The sequence below is a fragment of the Melospiza melodia genome, chromosome 6 (assembly GCF_035770615.1).
Source record: "Melospiza melodia melodia isolate bMelMel2 chromosome 6, bMelMel2.pri, whole genome shotgun sequence".
NCBI lineage: Eukaryota > Metazoa > Chordata > Aves > Passeriformes > Passerellidae > Melospiza > Melospiza melodia.
Genome location: NC_086199.1, coordinates 54,396,176 through 54,419,214, shown reverse-complemented (window position 1 = coordinate 54,419,214; position 23,039 = coordinate 54,396,176). Strand labels below are relative to the sequence as shown.

The 23,039-nt window shown below is 41.6% G+C and overlaps 1 protein-coding gene across 1 annotated transcript; it reads left to right on the top strand.

The window, feature by feature from the left end:
• The first annotated feature begins 3,118 nt into the window (after window positions 1–3,118).
• On the top strand, window positions 3,119–15,003 carry FBXO3 (F-box protein 3). The gene is made up of 11 exons (XM_063158218.1): window positions 3,119–3,250; window positions 5,154–5,243; window positions 5,680–5,843; window positions 7,388–7,502; window positions 9,434–9,638; window positions 9,891–9,936; window positions 11,022–11,106; window positions 11,758–11,880; window positions 12,273–12,388; window positions 12,724–12,914; window positions 13,971–15,003. Exons 1-10 carry the CDS (start codon window positions 3,141–3,143, stop codon window positions 12,909–12,911), a joined length of 1,242 nt encoding a protein of 413 aa, XP_063014288.1. The 5' UTR covers window positions 3,119–3,140; the 3' UTR covers window positions 12,912–12,914; window positions 13,971–15,003.
• Window positions 15,004–23,039: the final 8,036 nt, after the last annotated feature.

The window sequence follows — 23,039 nt, the reverse complement described above, 5'->3', positions numbered from 1 at the left end:
AGCAGTCTATCAACATTGCTCTCCAAATGGGATTCCAAGCTCTCCAAACATACATTAATATTTCAAACCCATTTTGGAGCTAAGAATCTGAGACAAAAAGATTTGCTAATAACCAAAGGCAAGCCTAAAGCCACCTTGATGCAGAGTTTTTGATAACCTCAGGCAACTGATGCAGGCAAAAGCATCCATGTGGCAGATGGTCCAGAAGGAAGAAAGCTGGGAGTAGACTCCAGTTGCTTTGTAAGCACCAGATGAAGTCCATTGGTTGATTCTTGGAGTTTCCTTCTGTAGGGGGATAGAATATAAGTAAATAAAGGTAGTATAGAAAGTAATCTTGCCCCCTAAAGACTTGCAGCTGGGTTAATTATTAAAGATTAAGAGCAGGCCTGATTTTAACAGGCCACAGCTGTAGCTGATAATAAGAGTGTTATAAAAGAGTGGGTTGGTTGGTTGAGGGTTCTGGAGTTGGTTACTGCAAGAAGGGTGAGTTAGTGCTTGGAGGAGCTGCCTATGAGAAACATCAAGGAGGTACAAAACTCTAGCAATGTGGAACCTTTGCAATATAACGACAACATCCCTTGACTTCATTTGACTGTGGAGCTGCCAAGGCAAATTTACCACTGTGTGAGGTTTGGGAGGGGTTTTGTTGGTTTATCCTGGGTCTATGTGGCTGTAACAAGGCAGGGATTTTTTCAGCTGTGGTTTCATTGTGTCAGAAGGCAGCTTGAAGCTGCACTCTATCAGAGATGCCATTTGTTACTAAAATGTCCAACGAGCTCCCATGCAATACCTAGTTTATTCATGTAGACATTTCCGTGAAGTTCTGGCTCTGCTCCCTCCCTGTCATCTCTCACATCTCATCTGAGATTCACTCTTGTGAAGCCTGAAGATGTGATTTGTTATCAGTTCATATGTAAATCCCCCTCTGTTGAAAGGCCTGCTGAACTGTCTTTATGTTTGTGTGGTTCACCGGAGTCACCTCAGGATCATACAGCTCTCATTCTGAATTCTCCTACCCTGCTCCTTCTAGGCTCTTTATTACAGTCACTCCTTGTGTTCTGGTTAATTTCACATGATCAGATTTCCAAGCCAAGGTCACTGCCTGGCTATTTCTGTGAAGCCCTGACCTTATTGCATCTTTGCTACAGCAAAGAACAAACCCAGTAAGCACAGTATAATAACAACACAAATTTTCTGGACCTCAGCTTCTTTCTTGCTACCAATTCCCCAAGCTGCCTCCTCCCCTCAAAGCCTCAGTTTTGCCCACCTATTATTGTCCATTTAGAGCACTAAAAAGCTGCTCTTGTGAAGAGCAGGCCATTCCCCAAAACTTTAGCACATTAGCTGAATTTCCAGACACACTCAGCACTCGGTGAAGATCCCCAGTGTGTCATTTCATTAGATTTTCAAGAAGTAAAAAGAAATGAAGGATGCTAAAAGCCTCATCATCTCTCACAGATTAAACACTGGACATGCAGAGCAATCTGAGCAGTTTCCAGCCTGATGAGTACCTCTGATCTATTTGGCCATTTGGGCTCCATGGCCGGTGATCATGGAAGAAAAATTAGGCTCCATTATTGAAGTGGAAAAGAACTTTTATGTCTAGGCTGAGCTAGGAAAATTCCATGATAGCTTACTGGTGTCACAGTTTCTGCAGCTGTCAGTTACTTGATGGAGGATGCAAAGGCTGCTGTAGGTAAAACATTGAAATACTACAATTTCAAATGGGTTTATGTTGGCTTTTGGTTCTGTTTGGTTTTGATTGGTTGCTTGATTTTTGTTTATGTTTTTTTCCTTCAGTCTCGGCAACAGATATTTCTGTTTCACTATGTTTTTGTTTAAATAATTGTTAGGACATCTATTGCCAGCCTTTTCTGCACTTGAGGAGCCTTTAGCCTGACCAGGGGTGATAATCAATTTTTAGAACTAATTCCTATAGATCCTCCACCTCTATCTTCGCCACTGCCTAAGCCCTTGAGCAACAGCTTGGATCTATGCAAGTGCTAGAAGCAAAACTCTCCAGGCTTTTGGCAAAACCTGAAAGACATAAAGAATTATGGACCTTTTCTTGGCTCTGCATTATTAGATTTTCATGGGCCACAAACTCAAGGACAAACACAAGTAATATCATTTTATTAGCATTTCAAATATACTTTTGCTATTGTGTTTTCTTCTCTACAGGAAACTTTGCAATTATAGAAATTATAAAGGACAAAAATCTCCCCAACAGCTAGCAATAGTGTAGTCATAAAACCACCCCCTTGTTCCTTTCATGTTCTTATTTGAGCAGTGTTGCTAGGACAATGAATTATTTCATGAAAATCCTACTGATACATGAAAAAGAAGAGAGAAAAGAAAATAATTTCTAGCATAAAATCATGCTGAAGAAATAACTCCTTCTTTCAAATAAGAATATTTAACTCACTAAAGGTGAGGGGCATTAAAAGAGTAGCGTCTATTGCTTGTGCAGCTGTTGCACATTGAGTGTTCTTTTCCTATAAAACGTGATCCTGAACATGCAACACTTTTTTTGCTTTGTTTTGATGATATTCAACTCAGTAAGATTTATTTTCCCAGTCTTGCTCACTTATTATTGTCCATTTAGATAATTAAGAAGCTAATCTTTTGAAAAGCAGGCCATTCCCTGACCAAAACCCCTTGGCACATAAATTGAATTTCAGGAGACCCAGGACTGAGTTCTGAGGGCAAAATTCTGAGGGCCGTGTTCTCAATTTTAAGGACTGAGTTCTGAGGGCAGAGAGATGAGTTCTGGTTCAGGGTGTTGAAGGCTGAGTGAGGAGTTCTGAGGGCTGAATTCGGGAGTTCTTGAGGGTTGATTTCAGAGTTTTGAGGGCTGAGCTCTTGAGGGCAGACTTGGGAGTTCTGAGGGCTGAATTCAGAGTTTTGAGCGCTGAGTTCCGAAGGCAGATTTGTCAACTCCGAGGACACATTTGGCACTTCTGAGGGCAGATTTGGGAGCTCCGAGGGCTCATTTTGCACTTCGGAGGGCTGATTTCCCAGCTCAGAGGGCTGATTTGCCAGCTCCGAGGACGCCGCGGAGCCGCCGCCCCCGGGAGGCGCTGCTCGGGCGGCGCGGAGCGCGGCGTGATGGGCGGCGCGTCCCGAGGACGTCTCGCAAGATGGCGGCGCCCCCAGACATGGAGCTCTCCCCGAGCCTGAGCCTGGAGCTGCTCCCCACCGACCCGCTGCTGCTCATCTTCAGCTTCCTCGACTACCGGGATCTGGTGAGGTACGGGCAGCCCGTGGGGATGGCATGGGCGGCCCGGGGGCATGGTAGGGGCGCGGCGGGCGGAGCTCCTCGGGCTGTGCGGGGAAAGGGCTTGCCTGCCTCCGGAGGAAGCGCTGAGGGGAGGACACGGTCTGAGCACCATTCCCTTCCAGCAGCACCGGGCTTTCCCCTCTTTTACCGTCATCTTTCTAACAAAATGAAATATTCCCTCTTCCTGAGAAGGTGGTGAGGCCCTGGCACAGGCTGCCCAGGGAAGCTGTGGCTGCCCCATGCCTGGAAGTGTCCAAGGCCAGGTCGGACGGGGCTTGGAGCAGCCCGGGATAGTGGAAGGTGTCGCTGCCTATGGCAGGAGAACTCATTAAGGGCCCTTCCAACCCAAACCATTCAATGAATCTGTTTCTCTCTCCTCATTATGTGTTTGTACCTAAAGGAAGCAGTAAGTAAATTTGGGAAATCAGTATTTCCCCGAAGCTTGTGTTTGAACGGGCCAACAAAGGGTGGTCTTGCTGCTAGTAAATGTATTCTACGGTTTGAGGAAAACCAAATGAAATGAAACAGGGTGACTTTTCAAGGGAAAAAAAAAACTTGGATGAAAGTGGCAGGTGCCTCTTGGGCTGAAGGGTTATGAATCATGTGGAGATGAAGAGTGTGGTTTTGGGTAAAACCTCAGCAGGCAAGTGCAAGGTTTGGCAGTGATTGAAATCACAGTGTTTAATCAAAGAGTGAGGAATAAGCATAAGAAGAAAACAGAGTATTACCAGAAATGTGGGAATTTTGGTTTTTTATTACCCCTAATAAATATTAGTCAAGAATGACAAGGATATCAGGGAGAATTCTGTTAGGATATCAGCAAAAAAGACATTAAGCATAGACAAAAATGATAACAGTTGTTATGGTGGCCCTTAGATATTTGATCACATGCCAACTTCTCCATTGTTTGTGTAATTAGTGAGAATGGCTTGAATTTCACTTTTATCATGTTTGAAGCCCCATGTTCCTGTGGTGCTGTGGTGACTTACTCCCTTCCAGAAATTACAGGCTTGGTTGATAAACACCAGTACAATAGATTTCTGCAAGGGCTTTTTTCCATTGGGATATTTCAGTTCCCCACCCCTAAAAATATAAAAAATCCCCATGTCGCCATGTCATGAAATTTTTGCACAGCCAGATGTCCAGGTGTGAATTGAATGTGTTTGTGGGGATGTGGATGGAAGGGGTGATGTCAGGGAATATGGGAGAATCACTTTGTTGAGGTTGATTTTGAGATACTAATACAATTCCAGTTTAGTTTATAAAACCCCCAAAAGCAATAAGTGGGACCTTGTTTGGTGCCCTCATTTGGGGTTAATCACAGTCTTTGAAACACACACCTGGCACTGTAGAACAAGCTACCAGAGGAAGTGATGTTGCCACGTCTAGACTGATGGTGTCTTTTGAAGACTTTCTTCAAAGTTTGTTATTTAAACAATTTAAAGAGGAAAGTAAGTTTGTAATACTCAAACTGCATGGTTTCTGTAGCTTACTGTGGAAAAGATGGGGCAGAGCCTGACCATCCAGATAAAAAGAGATTTAAATCATAGCATCTTGTGCTACTGGAATGCTTTCCACTGGTGGAGTGGAGTCATGCTGGAATCGTTCAGGCACTGTTTACTCTGGTGTAGGTCTGCAGGGTGACCTGCTTTACGAAAGTACTTAATTGCTGCCAGTTCTTTAAGTGTGTGGAAAAGTAGTTCATGACTTACACAACTGTGATGAAGAGCTTTAACCATTGTAAGCACAGCTCTTAAAGGACAGCCAAATAATTTTCAAACTCTGCATTTTTTCTATGAGAATGTGATGTGTGATACAGCATTTCTGCCTGTTTGTTTTGCTGCAATCACATTTAATGATTTTATATTTATAGTTGCTGCTATTTGAATAGAAGATTAAATCAGCTATCAAGCCATGACCCACTGTGGAAAAGACACTGCAAAAAATACTGGCTCATTTCAGAGTAAGTGGGATTGTTTTAAGCTTTTTTTTCCTATGAAAATGAATTTCTAAAAGATGTTCAGCTGATTTTCAGTCCATCTTACACCCAGCTCATACTCTCAGCTTCTGCATAGCTGAGAAAAGCTGAGTAATGAAGGATGTGAATTAGCTTTTCACCAGCTCTGAGGTTCACTACCAGACAGAGCTCTGCTCAGAAGGCACTCTGTGTGAGGGAGTATTGTTTCTAAATTTTCCCCTAAGTAGCCCAAATGTTTCCTAATTCTGTTCCAACTTGCTGTTGAATAGATGCTGGAATTAATTGAGTTTGTGTAGCTTCACATGGCACAGAATGTTCCTGGGTTAATGTTATGCATCCCGTTCCTGCCAAGTAACAACTCCTTGGGTTTAGAAGTCTGTTCAGGCTGCCATTTGAACACATTTTCTCCATGTGCCCTCAGGGAGGAAAAAAGCAGACGGAACCAGAGCTGGAGAGCCATCTTCATCAGCACCTACTCTGATTTGGGAAGGTACATCCACTACTATGCCACGCTGAAAAAGGCCTGGGATGACCTGGAGCAGTACCTGGGGCAGTGGTGTCCGCGCATGATCAGCTCTCTGAAAGGTACCTGGCACACCTGGCAGTAGCTTGGTTCACCCAGCCCTGCCTGTTATTAGGCCTCATGCTGCTTTCATGGAAGGTGTGTGCTTTAATTAGCAGGGTCCTGAAAGTCAGGTAGATGTGCTCTCCCTTCCTTGCAAACCAGGCAGAGTCCTTGCCCAGTTCCTACTGATCCAAAGATTCTCTGAAATCAAGGTGATTTTTTTTTCTAGTGACTGCTCTGTCTTTATCACACTTCTAGGCTGCTATGTCCTATTGTTTGTTATTTTTTTAGTGTGGTAACTCCATTGCTTTGAGGACCTGCTCATGGGATTTTGTGAGGTTTTCATAAGAACTCATTAAAGCACTGCCACATGAGAGTAGATGTTCTAATCCGAAGCCAGACAAAAAAAGTGTTGTTGAGTTTTATTTTTTTCTGTAGGTCTTACAGTGGCCCAGTGTTGGAACATTATTTTTTCCTTTCTGTTTTTACTCCCCTCCTAGATTCTGTTTTCAGTTTCCATTTTAATCCTTGAAGTACTTCCTGTGTTCTAGGTCGTAAATCACAGCTACAGTGAGTTTTGGCTTTTCTGGTATAGGGGACAAAAAAGCTTTTACATTTTCAGCTGCATTTCAGTTTTCTGTATGAAGCTGACTTGTAAACCATGGTGTCTAATTTAACCTGATCTGTGAAATTAAGAGACAAATGATCTCTTAAGAGACAATATTAAGAGACAGATTATCTCCTTCCCATTTAAATTTTGCATTTTCTTGGTTTGCTTGGATAGTGCTGGATCCTTACATTTTGCTAAGTATTTTTCAAGACAGAATGTGATGCTTTTATTTATGTATGGAAAAACAAAAACAAATTTCAAATTACCAATTTCCACTCTTACATAATGATGGCAGTTTTTGGATAAAATTTAGGCCTTTTTCATATCATTTGTAAGGGATACTGTTTCCATGAGTTATGTCCTGTTAATGAAACAGATAATGATTATGAAAAGGGCTTTAAGAAAATGGGTTGGATCAGACCATTTTTTGCTGGAAGTGAGGGTGTTGGAACACTCCTGAAGTGCATGTGGAAATGTAAGAATAGTTCTTCTCCACCCCTTTGTGTTATTGACTTGAAAATCCCCCTTTTACAACCCATTTATTGCTTCAGATTCCAGGTGAATGGGGGCTGCAGCCAGCATTTCTGTGCCACTGATGGAAGTGGAAACTGAAAGGAGCAACCCTTAGGGTGATGGAAGAGTGAAATCAATAGAGATTGAGAGCTGTAACTGGGACTCAGTTGTGGCAGTGTTTTGAGGGAAAGGTTCATTCCACTTTATAAACATTTGCTGCTTTCAGGCCTGTGGAGGTTGCACTGCACTGAGATTGGTGCTGTATTAAATAATCAATTAGAGTCATCACTTTCATTTCACATCTATGCAATACTCATTGTGTACCACCCAGCACACAGTGAAACCACCAGATACTGACTTGAGTCCATACTGGTTGGATGAGGGCATTTACAGATTCCATGCTTTGTGTTTGAAATGCCTGCACCATCCTTTGTTTTCCAGAGAGTGTGAGGGAGGAGGATCTGGATGCTGTGGAGGCACAAATCCGCTGCAAGCTCCCCGATGACTATCGGTGCTCCTTCCGTATCCATAATGGGCAGAAGTTGGTTGTTCCAGGGTAAGGACTGAAACTACTTACCAAGTATTAATTCCTTTTGTATTTCTTAGACACTTCACTTATTAAAAGGTGAAATGTCCCCAGAACAGGATAAATGAAGCATTTAAATGTATTGTGACTGAGTCACTGCTTAAGTGACACTTCTAGAATTGGCTGTCTTCTAATCTTGGAAGTAATTGGAAGCCCAGTGTGGTTTTCTAATTGCTCAAATTATTTTTCCACTTCCCCTTTTCCTAATGAGAACCCTTGTCAGTTTTTTGCAACAACTCTAAACTTCCAGCTGTTAGACTTTTAATCATAGCACTGCAAGTTGCTCCCCTGAAGTTTGGCTTTGTATTACAGAAATAAATTAGCCCCTTGCACTCTTTAATCTTCATTCTTTAGTAATTATTTTATTCTTTAAAATGGTTAGGGAATGACTTGAAACCAGTTAGTCATATTAAGGTAGAATCAAATTTTCAGTTCTGCAAATTAAGTTTCCTCAGTAGATTTTAATATTTTATGCAGTTTCTACAGTGAAAAACTCCTTTTTACATTAAGGTTAGAAGGCTGATGACCAAAGTTTCTGGTATTTCTGCTGTAGAAAAATTAGGTGCTTGAAGCACCTGATGAAGTGCTGCGAACAGAAGCAAAAGATGGAAAACTGAAGCAAATCTTTGCAATGTCTGTAGGGAGGAGTGCACTAATACTGCTCTGCTGAAACCTTCACTCATAAAGAAGGTGCAGCTTTCTCCAATTTGAGTGTTTTATGTGCAGAAGGGATACAGGAAACTATTTTATGAAACCATAAGGATGATTTCTAGTTCTGTTTTCTAGGAGACACTTCAAAATTTTTTAGAGAGGAGATAGGTGCCCTAGTTCTGTAGATTTCAGATGGTGTTCTGCAGCCATTTGCACCCTCTCTTCCACTGTTTCACTCCCAAAAAGCCTCCACTGTAATGATGTGGCTATGGAGGGGCTGCAGGAGCAGACAGAAAGCTCTGGGAAAGTCTTCCAGCTTGGAGAAAGGCTTCCAGGGGAAGGTGTGGTCCCACGGGGGATGAATACTGGGAAGTTTGTGCAGCAGGTTGTTAGATCAGAAACAGAAACTATGTGGGACTTGTCCTTGTTAGGTGCTTCAGGTTTCTGTGTTGGCATGTTGGCACAGCTTCTGTAGAACATACTAATTCCAGGCCAGACTTCCTAAGGAGAAAGAGGAATGGAACCTGTTGCCCAGGATGGGATCAGCTTTTAGCATGCTGACATGTGGCAGCTTGCACCTGAGTCACTGCTTTCATAACAGCATCTGCTCAGCATCTGCAGGAATTTGCATCTCATTTGCCTTTCCTTTCCCTGGTGTTCCCAGCTGGGAATGTGGGTGTGGAGTGTACACTCAGGTTTGGCTGATGTGAACTAATAACCTGGTGCAGCATGTGGATGTTCAACTTGGATTTCTGTGATGGTGTTTGCAGGGGTCCCAGGATGAGGGAGGAGATGAGAATGTTGACTCCCTGTTTTAGAAGGCTTGATTTATTATTTTATGATATATATTATATTAAAACCATACTAAAAGAACAGAAGAAAGGATTTCATCAGAAGGCTAGCTAAGAATAGAAAAGGAGTGATAACAAAGGCTTGTGACTGACTGTGACAGTCCAGACAGCTGGGCTGTGATTGGCCATTAATTACAAACAACCACATGAGACCAATCCCAGATGCACCTGTTGCATTCCACAGCAGCAGATAATCATTGTTTACGTTTTGTTCCTGAGGCCTCTCAGCTTCTCAGGAGAAAAAACCCTAAGGAAGGGATTTTTCTGAAGATATCATGGCTACAGATTTCAACTCAGTCTCATATCCATCTAGAGCATTGAAAGAAGCAGTTTCCAAAAGATGACCAGGCAGCTTTGCCTTGTGAGTGATGTTGGTGTTCCCTGTTTGTGCTGTTGCAGGCTGATGGGCAGCATGGCCCTGTCCAACCACTACCGCTCCGAGGACCTGCTGGACATCGACACGGCGGCCGGGGGCTTCCAGCAGAGGCTGGGGCTCAAGCAGTGCCTGCCCCTGACCTTCTGCATCCACACGGGCCTCAGCCAGTACATGGCCCTGGAGAGCGTGGAGGGACGCAACAAATACGAGATCTTCTACCAGTGCCCAGTAAGGAAGATGTGTTTGCGTTCCCACAGTACCTCTGTGCTGATTGGTAGTGCAGGAGCCTTGTGGGAAGTTGAAGCTGTAAATTCTGTGGTCGTGGGAGCACTGTGAGTTTTACATGTCTGAGGATCTGACTGGGACTACAGTGATGTGTCAAGACTTCAGGTTTAGTGAGGATAGGGAAAGTGATATTTAAATTGTAACCTTGAAAGTCCAATGCTCTCTAATATGTCCTTAACCTTCTTTCCCTTTTAGGAGCAAATGGCTCGCAATCCATCTACTATTGTTATGTTCATTACAGGTAACACTTCAGATTAAATATTCAAAATAAAATAGTCAGTGTGGGATCATCCAACATATTTAGAAATGTTCCACTTGGCTTAATCTTGGTTTACCATGGGGTGGAGGGGAAATTCCATGCACAGCATTTCTCTTAGCATTTTAAAGGTGGCAGGTAAATAGATTCACTTCCTCCTTTCAGAGCTTTATACAAGGTTTACTTTATACACAGTATACTTTATACAAGGTTTGCATTTTGTGGATTAGTGATAGAAAGGAGAATAATAAACTTGGAGTCCCTTAGCATTCCAAAAGATCAAAGGGGACAGCACACACAGCTCATGCTCTAAGGAAGAAGGGGTAAGTACACTTAATCTAGCAGGAGTGGGAGTACTTGATAACACGTCAGGGAAGGCAAGGATAATAATTTCTTGGTAGCTCAGCTTCAATCCAGTTTTGAATCAGTAATATTGACAAACAGTTGAACTCTGCTTTTCTATTGAACTGTATATTGCAATGCTTGGAAGATTTATGGCTGAGAAATTCTTGTGCAGAAAGCTGGCCTGTAAAACTCTTCTTTGAGAATTAAATGTGACAGCTTGAGAGTGTGCTTAGCAATCAAGCTGTTCCATAATAATGGCTGTGGGTGTATGAAAAGCTGCTCTCAGACAATGGCTGCAAGTGTACAAAATCCCAGAATGGCATACAGCCTTAGTCTTCTGAGCTTGTAGAGGAGTGCAGAGTGTATCTCTGATTTATCCCTCTTTTAAAGGTGAGGAAATGCTGCAGTATTCCTTAGAAGGTTTCCATATGGAATCCAAGTGATGAGACCCTGATTATGATGTTAAATACTTAGTGAAGAGATTCTTTGTTGGCTGTGTCATTCCTGGAGGGTGCTCCCTGAACTCTTCAGTTCTTAATTGGTTTCTCCAAATGATCCTTGTTGGTAGAATGATCTGGAATATTGACTGAGTCATCTCAATAAGCCTGAGAGTTTTTAATAAAAATAATCAAAGCTTTAAACTTTTTCCTTGAAGTATTCACTGTAAATGTGCCTAGTGGTAAATTTGCCCATCCTTAGGAATGTTTTCCTTCCTTGCCATCTAGGTACATCTTACTTGGAATGGTTTACATCTTATGTAAACAAAGTTGTCACTGGAGGTTATCCTATCATCAGAGACCAGATTTTCAGGTATTGTGACTGGGATTTGTAACCTCAGTGCCAGGTTTTGGTGCTGCTTCTCTGCATGCTTACCTCTCCCCAAGTAGTTTCAGGTATCTGATACAAAAACTGGTGGTGGGGAGAGGAGAAAGCCCGTGAAACTACTGAAAATGAGCATGTAAATCAGAATGCTTAAAGCAACTTAATTTTTTTTTAACCAGAATCTTCAGATTGCATTAATGGGACCAGAATTTTGCATTATAAGTTACCTGAAGTTTAGCAAACAACATGATATTTATTCTGTGTGCCATGAGTGTGGTTTTGCTGCAGGACTGTTCAGAGTTACTAAAAAAACAAATGTTTCAGCTAATTGGTCTCTTGAATATGTAAATGAGCAGGACTTGTTCTGGTGTTTGAATCTTCATGCACTTGCAATTTCTTATAAGTACAATCAAGAACTTTAATTCTGTCAAACTGGAATGCTGTAGAACCAAGTCCTTGGATCTGTAAATAAATTTGCTGCTAGAGTTTCTGGGTCGTTTTCTTTTTATAATGACACATCCCTATTTAAACAAACGTTTTTATTAATATTAATTATTAATAATGAACCACTTTTTGTGTTTAGTTTTCTGTATTGAGTGTGCAGAGCTGTCTGCAGAGTTAATGCTCTCCTCTCTGCAGGTATGTGCATGATAAAGATTGTGTTGCTACCACAGAAGATATCACTGTGTCTGTGTCCACCTCTTTTCTACCTGAACTCAGCTCTGTACATCCACCACATTATTTCTTCACTTACAGAATCAGGTAAAATAACTGAATTTATTCTTACAATGCAGGGTAGACCTGTGGGATGTTCAAAACAAATTTATGCACAGCATTCACAAATGTCCTGAAATGAACAGGAGGTGCACAATATGCTGTACTTTTCAATAAAATAATCCTGATCATTACTTGGTCAGGTACACAAAGTACCAGTCAAATTGGTAATTGCTAAAATACAGTGATGGGTAGGGGAAAGCAGTTGCAAGCAGCTCTTGTGATTTAGAAAAGGGTAAAAGATACTGAAGCATGGAGATGGATCCTGCCAACTGATTTGGGCCATTTTAGTGGGTGTTTTCTTTTCCCAGTCTGCTTGGTGATCCCAAGGGCACTAAAACATTTCTTGAAAGGATTGTGTTATGTTCTTTGGCTTCTAGAATTGAAATGTCCAAAGATGCCCTTCCTGAGAATGCCTGTCAGCTGGAGAGTCGATACTGGAGAATAACAAATGCCAAAGGTGATGTGGAAGAAGTCCAAGGTCCTGGAGTAGTTGGTAAGTGAAAAATTACTGGAGAGAGTATTTAATGTTCTTGTTATTAAAATTCTGTTATTGCCTGTTTGTTGGGTTGTGGGCTGTGTATCAAAGTCAGAGAAAAAGAGATGTGTCCCTCTGTTTTGGCTTTCAAGTTTGTAAGGGGTATCTGAACATCCTTCTGCTTAACCCTCTCCAATTTTTGTAATATCACTAATTGCTGAGCATCAGTTTATGCATCCACTGGAATACAAAGTGATCTGCCTGAGTCTGTTGTGGAGTGCAACTCTTTAGCAACTGCTAAATGTTAGCTCTCCATCAGTCCTTACCATTGTGATGTGATATTTTACCCACAGGAGAGTTCCCAGTTATCAGCCCAGGGAAGGTCTACGAGTACACCAGCTGTACCACGTTTACCACAACCTCTGGATACATGGAGGGCTACTACACCTTCCACTGCCTCTACAACAAGGACAGATTCTTTAATGTCACAATCCCTAGGTTTCATATGGTGTGTCCAGCATTCAAGGTGTCCACAGCATGAATGGTAAGCAGAGATGCAGTTGGGTAAAACAAACCCCAAAATGATAAAAATTACAATTACAGTGCTGAATAGTGTTTGTATTGCTGATTCCATACAAAACATTCCCCACGATTCAGAGCTCCTCACTGGTGCCTGCAAGCATGGCATTGCATGAACTGCTTGGGTTTCAGAGCTCCCTCCTTGGTGGAAGCACACTCATTAATTACAGCCATAATAATGTAGCTCTCTATTCAGACATGCTCTAGTTAATGACAGTTTAAAAACTGTAGAGCCTGTGATGTGCATTAGTTCTTGCTGAAAGTGCATTTTATGAAGTCACTTAATGACTTTGCAAATCACCAAGATACTTCAATTGCTGTTAATTGCAATGTAGTTTTAGTTTGGAGATTGTGGGTTAATTATATAATTTCTCCTTTTTCTTTGACATATTTAGAGAAGAGCTCTTGATTTATTTTATCCCCAGCATTAGTGCAAGCACTGAGGAGCTGTGAGCTTTCCTCAGGAGCAGGCAGCTGCTTGCACACTGTGACAGGTTTATCCCAGGATTTCAGACACTCATTCCCAGTGGCTCTAAGAGTAGGTGCCAGCAGATGTCGTGCTTCTAACAGAAAATGACAACTCTTGCTCACATTTTTGGGAATTGTAACTGCCTTCCTAACTTCCTTCCCTTCAGTAGATTGGGAAAGTAATTTGCTGTTCTCTGTTGCTCCACTCCCATTTTAAAAGTAGTCATGACCCTTTTCTTTTTAAGTTACTTTAGTAAAAGACAGCCTAAACTACCAAGAAAATGGGTGCAGCTGAGCTACTGAACTGTGGCTTTACATAATTTAGGTATGGAATATTGAAACCCAGTGGATCCTTAGGGAGTGAAAGGTCAAGTAGTTTAGCAAAATGACCTCTGTTGCAAATTAACCTTGGTTTTAGGACATAGATTACAATCTCTGCTTCAGCTAATGGGTGTGATAATGCAGCCCAGATTTTTCTAGGCAATTGTTAATGCTTTTTTAAAATTAACCTGAAGGGAAGATTTTATTTAAACCTGAGTGTGTTTTGTATCAGGCAGCAAATCCCAGTGAATCTGCAGTGGATGAAGATGAAGATTCCACAGGCATTGATGACTCCTGAGATCCACATACAGTGTTGGACATTCCTGCACCCTCTGGATGCTGCCATTGGGATTTCTGCCCAAACAGTTTGTGTAAGCTGGACTCTTCACGGCTAGTGCATAGGAATATTTCTGACTGTTGTAAATGAACTCTGTTGCACATCAGGGCAACTAGCATGAATGTTGGTGCCAGTTCTCATATTCATTAAGAGTATAACTTCTATTTCCTTGGTTTGGAAGTGGGGGAAGAGGGAGGTGTTTGGGCTTTGTTTACTTTTTTCTGAAGTGTGAAACAGCTTGATAGTCCAAGGTACTCATATCTCACATTTTTAAAATATTGCCTTCTTATGATCATACTGCAAATATGGTGTAGGGATTTGGTTTATACAAAGCATTAGAAGGGTGTATCCTGTTGTCCTTTCTCGTGAGTTTCTGCTCTGGATAACTGCTGCTAAGAATGAAACCTGCAGTTTGGTCTGAATATCCCATTTGGGTGAGATTAGGTGCTGTTATGCTATTTTTTTTTTTTTTATTAACATAGTAATAGCAAAAAATTCTGGTCATCAAAATGTATAAATTAGGAGTGAAACTGGCCTTATTTATAGACAATCTATTTGTCAGTTGGATTTTATGCTAAGTGACTCTGACTGGAGAATGCCTCTGGGAATGTAGTGTCCATGCATAATCTGCCACTCGTAAGTAAGGAATTTCTCAATGACTACAGAGTATGGATTTGTAAATATATTTTGAGTTTTTTTTTTCTGTTACATGATGTTTGCTGTTGTCATAGGTGACAAATTTATGTTATATATCATGTTTTCCTGAGCCCTGGATGAATTTTTGTAACTGAATAAAAAAGAAAAAAATAAATAGGAGGCTGGCAGAACAGCAGATGGCTAGAAGATTTATATTTAAAGAAGTATCTGTTTGCTTTATCTTTTTTTGTTTCTGTTGTCATTAATAAACAACTGCCTCTTTTGTTCTCAAGTGCTAAGTGGGACTGTTTTTGCCAAAACTTGAGCAATAATTTTGTGATTAGCACTGGTGTAGTCAGTTCTTTCTTTTGACAACCATATATTGTAGGTTTATGAGTAGACTGGTATATTGTGGTTCCAACTCAAATTTTCCATTATTGACTAATTTCCAGATTTCTCTTTTTTTTGCAAGTCCAGGTATTGGATTCTTCATGTGCTCACAGCTTTTCCTGATGCATTTTCCACAGTAGCACACGGTGGAAAAACAAATATTGAGTCTGATCCCTACAACAACAGTCATTAGGTGAAACATCTCCAGAAACTAAACCAGCTTGTGTTGTCCCTCAAAACACTGAGTTGCTGGAATGCTTCCAAAACAAGAGGATTTTTGAGGATTACCACACTATTAGCTGTGAGGGGTAAGAAATTTCCACAAGTTTGGCCATGGATCAGTACAAGAAGGTTTTAGTGGAACTAGAACTTACTGCAGGGCTGTCAGTGCACTGTGTTTCCAGGCACAGATAAACCCTCATGGTTGGAGGCTGTTCTTGGGAAGTTTCCTCCCAGGATCTCTATGTTCCAGTGCAGTGGAATCAGCTCAAAGGCATGGAACTCTACACAATAATCACTGCCAACTCTTGGCAATTTCACACATTTTTGGGGAGTGGTTCTGAGCTGGAATTCTTGCTGTCTGTGGGAGAAGTCAAGATCCAGGACAGTGCTGTGCTTTCAGCCCCTGAGTGCTGCCGTGCCGGGGTTTGAGGCCTCAGCTCTGGGCACAGCTTGTGGCAGAGGGGTCTGGAGTGAGGAGGCAGCCAGGCAGGGAATGGAGGGATTGCTCCTGCCCTGAGCCCAGTGTGTGTGTAGCAGGCCAGAGGGTGTTGCTTTGCATCAGGCAGCTATTTCAGAGCAGGGTGTGTTGCCTGGAGCTGCCAGCGGTGCTGCAGCTCCTCATGATGTGCATTTGAAGTGGGGCTGAAGCCAGGGGCTCCTCACCCCTCCCAAGAGGTGTGAGTCATGGAATCAGTGTGAAATGGAAAACAAAGGAGTTGGTGATGTTTGGCAGCACTGCGGGACTGTGGGAATGTTCACTGAGCAGCAGGAGAGAGCGGAGTCGAGGTCCCCGTGCCACAGACAGCACCTCACTGCTCTGGGTGAGCACAGGTGTGGGGCAGGGTCACTCACTCCAGCTGCCCAACATGTCCTGTAGTCACTGGAATCACAGCAATGTCCTTCCCTTCAGCCACCCTCCTGCAGGCTCAGCTGAAGCTCTGCCACCTTCTCCTGGCTCACATCTGACTCTAGTGCTTGGTTAGGACTTGACCTGGCCAGCTAAAACCAGCCTTGTTGAGCACCCGTGGCTGAGCTTGTGGTGAAACCCTGCTACATCCAACACAAACATGTACCTGCTCTGTTCCTTCTTCTTGTCCCTATCCTGAAAGTCTCTTTATAATTGTTCTTTAGGACTCCTTCAACATTTTTGTGGGATTTTGCTGGCTGAGTGGTTTCATGGAGGGGACCTTTGGCCATGATTTCTTTGCCATCACTGCATCACAGAGAGAAAAACAAGTGGTGTGCCAGCCAGTGAAATAGAAAAACCTAACTGAGAGTTGCTGTGCAAGTTATTCCAGTGTTCTGGTGTTATTGTTTTTCTGTCATTGTTTAATTTCTCAAAAATTATGCAAAGAATTTAAGGTGCAAAATTCAGGTCAAGTTTGAAATACTGTTTAACTGTGATGATACAGATAAATGTGTGCTCTGTTGGAGGACTCTTGCCAGATTTTGGGGAAGGAAAACAGGTAAGTGTTCAGCAGTGGCTGAAGTTCCTTGATCCCAGTTCCTCAGCTAAGTGAATGAATATGGTTTTTTTTTCCTATCATATTAATTGAGGGGATTCTCATTTAATAAGCTGCATCCAATAATCCACAAGCATCTTACTCTTACATCTCTTTTTTATTTATGGCTTAAACAGAGGCAAAATCTTTTAGACAGAAAATAATATACTGAGCTGACTGATAATCAACACACCAAGAGAATCTGATGTAAGTTCTGAGTGATTTAGGATTTGCTTTAGGTTTAGTAAATAAATAGACAGTTTAGGTGGGATAAAAATAAATCTAAGAATCCTTTTTAAATATAACTGGTAGTTTTACAGGTATTTCATATTGTCCTCAAGTCAGCACTGAACTTTATTTTTTTTTTCTAGATAGCATGCATTTAAGTATTAGTAAAATAATTTTGGGGTCCTCATTTCTATTGCTGTTCAATGTTTTCCTGGGTTGTGAATGTTTAAATCTAGATTCAGCTACCTGTGGAGCAGTGTGCCACTTTCCACTCCTGGTTTGTCTTTTGTGTGTTCTGAAACCCTTCACTGTTTTCATTTTTCGGTTAATTCATACCGTGAGGTATCTGGGGAGACCTTAGAGCACCTTCCAGTACCTAAAGGGCCACCAAGGAAGCTGGAGAGGGACCTTGGACAAGGGCCTGGGGTGACAGGGCAAAGGGAATGGACTTTAAGTGATGGGGTGGATTTAGATGGGATATTGGGGAGAAATTATTTAATCAGAGCACGGCGAGGCCCTGACACAAGTTTCCCAGAGAAGCTGTGGCCATCCTTGAAGTGCTCAAGGCCAGGTTGGATGGAGCTCGGAGCAACCTGGGATAGTGGAAGGTGTCTCTGCTGTGGAAAATGCCAATCACTTGTTTTTAAAATTTTAAAAGTTAATAGTAATAAAATGGTTACAAAAATAGTAATAAAATTAGAATAATAAAAATTTGGACAATAAGGATTTGGGACGAGACAATAAAAACAAAGAGTTATGGACGATCCAGGTGCCTCTTTCTGGGCAAAATGAGCCTGAAAAAGGAACCATGTTAACAGAGGATTAACCCTTAAAAGCAATAGGCTGTTGCATATTCATACACCTCGTACATGATGCACAACTTCCATTCAAACACAGGATTCTGTCTGGTGAATGTCAATTTCTTCCTCTGAATCCTGACAGCGTTTTCAGGGCAGAGCAAGGCAGGAAGAAATTAGTTCCTTCTGATATGGGAACAATAAATTGTTTTACTCTGAAAGATTTGTGTCCTGTGGCTGCTATCTCAGTGTAAGTACCTCATTCCCCTCTTAAAAATATATCCCACATATATAGTTTCTATTTTAACATTATGTTATAACCTAAAACTATATTTAACACACTACTTAAAAGAATTAATACGGCGTTACTTTCTAACACAACACATATAATATTCATTTTAATATTTGCGAAAAGCCAATCATAAAATACGCATTTTTCACAGCTACAAAACTACATTTACTGTTATAAATGGAACTCCACAACGAGTTAAGTTGCCCAATTAGAATTTATTAATTAAAGCAAGCATAGGTAATAAGCAAAGCAGCGCTGGGCGACAGGGGAGTCTCCGCTCCACCAACTGCCGCACCCAGTACCTCACAAGCTCCCTTTTTATACTAGTCCATCTCCGTAGACGTGTTCTTCCCTTGGCGCATGCTCCAGTTGTTGCTAGGGGGTCGTCTTCTACCCTCTGGTGGTCGCTGGATGAAGGCTTGAAGTCTTCCTCAGGCCTGTACTCTTGACCTCGGAACTCTTGCCTTCCTTTTATGGGGTGGTGTTTGGCTGGTTTCTGTTTCTCGGCTAGCTCTTCTTAGTTCCTAAAACCTTAGCCTTTCGCATGGTTAGTATTTGCGCAATACATGATTGAATTTATCAAACAATAGGAACTTGATATGTATTATTTTTAGGTTATGCAGTTATGTATTTCTTAATCATATGGTTGACCATGTATCTCTTAATCACAATCATACGAGGCTGACCATGTATTTCTCAATCACATGATTGTCTATATCGGGGTTTAGTGAACAGGGCTATCTGTTACAATCCCCCCTTTTTCTATTTATCATTCTGTTCACTAAACCTTTGAAGTTCTTTCCTATTAAGTCCAAATAGTCCTCTACTTCTACGGCACCTAGAGATTCATACTCTGTTTTCATCATCAGCAAATGGGCTGTTTCAGATCGGGAGTTCACTAAGTTAACTATTTTATTGAATATACATGGCCCAAAGGTCAACCCTAGCAATAGCAAGATCACCGGTCCGGCAATGGTGGACAACAAGGTGGTAAGCCACGGAGAATAGTTGAATAAAGATTCATACCAGTTTTGTTGGGATTTTCTCTCTTCCTCCCTCTTCTCTATTTGTTTATGTAATTCGGCCATAGTGTCTACTGCTATTCCGGTAGTATCTACATATGTGCAGCATTCCTCCCGAAGGGCTACACAAAGGCCACCTTGTTGTAAAAACAGTAAGTCTAACACCCTTCGGTTTTGTAAAATTACTTCTGAAAGTGATTGGAGCGAGTTTACCAATTCATTAATAGATTTATCAATTTTCTCAAGATCCTCATCTACAGCGGCTCTTAAAGCCTTAATCCCCTGTTGTTGATGTATAAGAGTTGCCGCGCCTGTTCCTATCCCAGCTCCCCCAATGCTTAATAATGCCGCAACCGTGAGGGCTGTAAAGGGTTCTCGTTTTTGCAAATGATGTTTCGAAATATGGCTTTGGGAGTACACGTATTCCCTGAGATGATAGATAATCCGGGGGACTATTATTACCTGTACGCAAAATTCATGGCTTTCATTAATGGCTGTTATAGAGATACAGGGGGTCACGCCTAGGGTATTACATACCCATTTGGTATTAGCTGCCGGAATTAACCACTCAGCTGGTCTTAAGGTATCCTGCACCAATTTAGTTATTTGACACAAATGTTTCTTATTCCCTGGAACAGTTCCAATACATCTCCCTTTTCTGGTTACTTGTGATAGGGTAATTCCTGGAGTCCTATCCTGCCCTTTTTCCACAAACATCGTGCAAGATTAATCCCATTTTCAAAGTATGTTACCTCCCTCGTCAGCCGAAGTCACTTCTACCTGTTCCACCTGCGTCTTGTTATTTTCTATTTCATTCTCTACCCTTCTTAAGCTATTACCTGAGTTTGCTATCACATGGTTGGGTCCAACAGGTTCGGGGTCATGGGGAACAACTTCCTTTTTAATGAGTATCATCCCTCCTTGATCTCTCCCTGGTTGCCATATTTGGATTCCCCAGGTTTTTCTTATTAGCCAGCCTGGGTCATCTGGCTGAGTGACATTCATATATATATATATATAAACTTGCACGATCCTGAGTATCCCCTCCCAAAATTGATCTGTCATATGCATATTGTGGAGGGGTACACCCCGGAGGGCCTCTCCCAACCTGTAAAAATCTGTCAGGTCCTCCCCCTGGGGTGAATCCCTGAGCTATTTCACAGCCCCAATATCCGCAATAATTATACCCTGGGTAATTGCAATAGGCTTTTCCAGGGTTAGAGGCTGGGCACATGTAAAAACCAATGTAGGAACCGACACTTGGGAGCTTAGTTCCCCAGGAGGTGATTAATTGCGTCAGGTTTACTTTAAATGAAGGGGGTCCCATTAGTGTGATGTTACTGATCACAACCTGATCTTCCCACCTAATTAACGACCATTTAAAAGGCGCGTGTGTTTGAGAGTTACAATTCCCAATCGTTAACATTATTAAAAGTATTCTAAAAATTCCAAGGTAGTTTTTCCAATTGTCATAGCGGCTGCCATAATTTCCCTGTTCCAAATTTTGTTGTTTCCAATATCGTTGCTTTTGCTTAGAGTGGTCCCGAGTTTGTTCAGGTCTTATTCTAGGGCCCTCTCCCCCACAGTTATCAGCCCCTCTGCCTCGCCCATCAACTCGGTTGCTTCGAGCTATGGGGTGATCTATCTTCTCAGCAGCAAGGGTAGTCTTCAGGAGGAGTTTTGTGCCCCTTTCTCCTAGTTCATTGGAGGTATCTAGACCACTTTGTGTCTTTCACCTGAGGAGCTAGACAGCTCAGATCAGGGATCCACCTCAGGCAAACCCCTGCAACAATTCTCGTTACGAATGGTGTTGGTTCATTTGAGTGGTAACAATAATACTGGGGGTTTATTCCCTTAGCATAAATGTTCCATCAATTTTTAGAGCCCACTTTAAGTGTCTCAGATATTACTCGAAGTGCCAATGTCTGTTCAGTTAATTTTTGCTGTGTATAATAACAATTATAACATGTTCCCCTAGGGGGATAGCCGCTGTGACAATGGGTCCACCACCTTTCGTTACATATTATGCAAACAATACAGACAAATGGATTACAATTTCTCAACACCCTTGAGCATTACATATAACCCTTATTTTTGAGTTCGGTGATCCTTCCCCTTCTTCGATTATTTTTCCCGACTTCCTATCTATCAACAGAAAAGTCCGATACACCCAATCCCAACATTCATACATACACCCAAGGTCACTTATTACTTTTGAATTTGTTACAGGTATTCCTCCTTCTCATCACAGCGATCGTCTTTCTTGACTTCTGTACAATCTGTATTGCTTAAAAGGGGAATTTATATCAGAGTCTCCATTCTCATGTTTTCCATTTACCAGTTTCACTTCAGTTATCCTCAACAGCTCCTCTTTAACCTTATAGACAGCTTTAAGTTGTTGCCGATCACTTACTCTCATGGTTTTTCGTGCTTTAAAGACTTTTTTCTGAGGTTCCTCTGTGCTATCCATTTTAGCCCTTGAGGTCTCCCGCTACTTCACTCACTTCCCTCTCAGAGTTTTTTGTGTTTTGGCCCACTGGTCGGGGTGGTTCTATTGGTCCTTTTATCAGCCTTTTTCTGTGGTTCTAATTGCAGTGTCTGTTGTTAGTAAGGCTTGGTGGGGTCCCTCCCACTTTGATGTGAGGGAGCTCTTTTTCCAGCTGCGGACCAGGACCCAATCTCCATGTTCTACCTGATGTAATGCAAGATCCAAAGGAGGTCTTTGAGCAATCATTCCCTTTTCCCATAGGGCTCTCCTGAATTTCATTAATGTTATTATTATGAGTTGCTCCTTCTTTTATTTGTGCTATAGCCAATATAGCAGGAACCAATTGATCTAAATTCCCTATTAATCCAATTGCTTCTGGAAGGGTCCTGTCTCCCAATCTCAAAAAGTATCCAAAAAAAATCACTAGCAATATGTTCTATAATTAGCTGACTAAATACATAACCATAGCAAAACAAACAAATTAATTGTCTCTCCTTCTTTTCTCCCTTAGTTACTCTCCACCATGAGTTAAAGGAAAGTGTACAAACAATACATATCCATAGATGACGCCCTAAACCGTGTTTACCGCACTCCCAACATTTCATTTTACTCTGAGCTCTTTTAACAACAAGTGTTATCAATTCCAGTTTCTGGAATTGCAGTTTTGTCATCAGTTGCTGGTGGGTGACCCTGGAGGAGATCTTTGATCTTTTTAGGCTGTTCCCACCGATTTAGAAAGTCCTTTATTCTTTTTCCACTAGCATTCTTCTGTCTCCGAGCTCAAGGGAATTGCGGTCCACAGCCACTCTAGGATGCTTAGTTCCTTCTTAATAAATCAGGGTTAATATAAATCATGTTTCAACAATATTTTAGCTACTGTTTGAATTGTAGCTCAAGCTGCTGGAAATGCTTTTAACTCACTGAGTTAATTGATTTATTATAACTAACAAATATTTCTACCGACCCACTTTAAACAATTCTATAAAATCAACCTGGATCTTTTCAAATAGCCGGTAGGCTGTTTTGCATCCTCCAAAGGGAGGGCTTCTTAACACCTTCTTAGTTACCTTTTGACAGGAAAGACACCCCTGGTAATTTATTTTCCAATTCCAAATATCCCTATAGACCCATAAAATTTTTAAAAAGTGATCACAAAAAGCCCTTGTTTCCCAGTGTGTCTGTCTATACAAGTTATCTAAAATCTAATGTGCCACTGGTTTTTGGCATCATAATCCTGCCATCAGGAAAACTCACTTTTCTTCCTTAAATGTTGCTCTTCATTTCCTTGTAGCTGCCAATTAAGGTCACTCTTTTTGCTTCTTTATCAGCCAAATTATTTCTCTAACTCTAATATCCCTCCCTCTCTGGCGTTCCTTTACATGAACTA

Excerpts from the sequence above, each read along its gene's own strand:
- FBXO3 (XM_063158218.1), top strand. The coding sequence starts at position 3,141 with ATGGCGGCGCCCCCAGACATGGAGCTCTCCCCGAGCCTGAGCCTGGAG. Across the intron at positions 9,639-9,890 it reads AGATCTTCTACCAGTGCCCA|GAGCAAATGGCTCGCAATCC; the intron begins GTAAGGAAGATG and ends TTTCCCTTTTAG. Across the intron at positions 9,937-11,021 it reads TATTGTTATGTTCATTACAG|GTACATCTTACTTGGAATGG; the intron begins GTAACACTTCAG and ends CTTGCCATCTAG.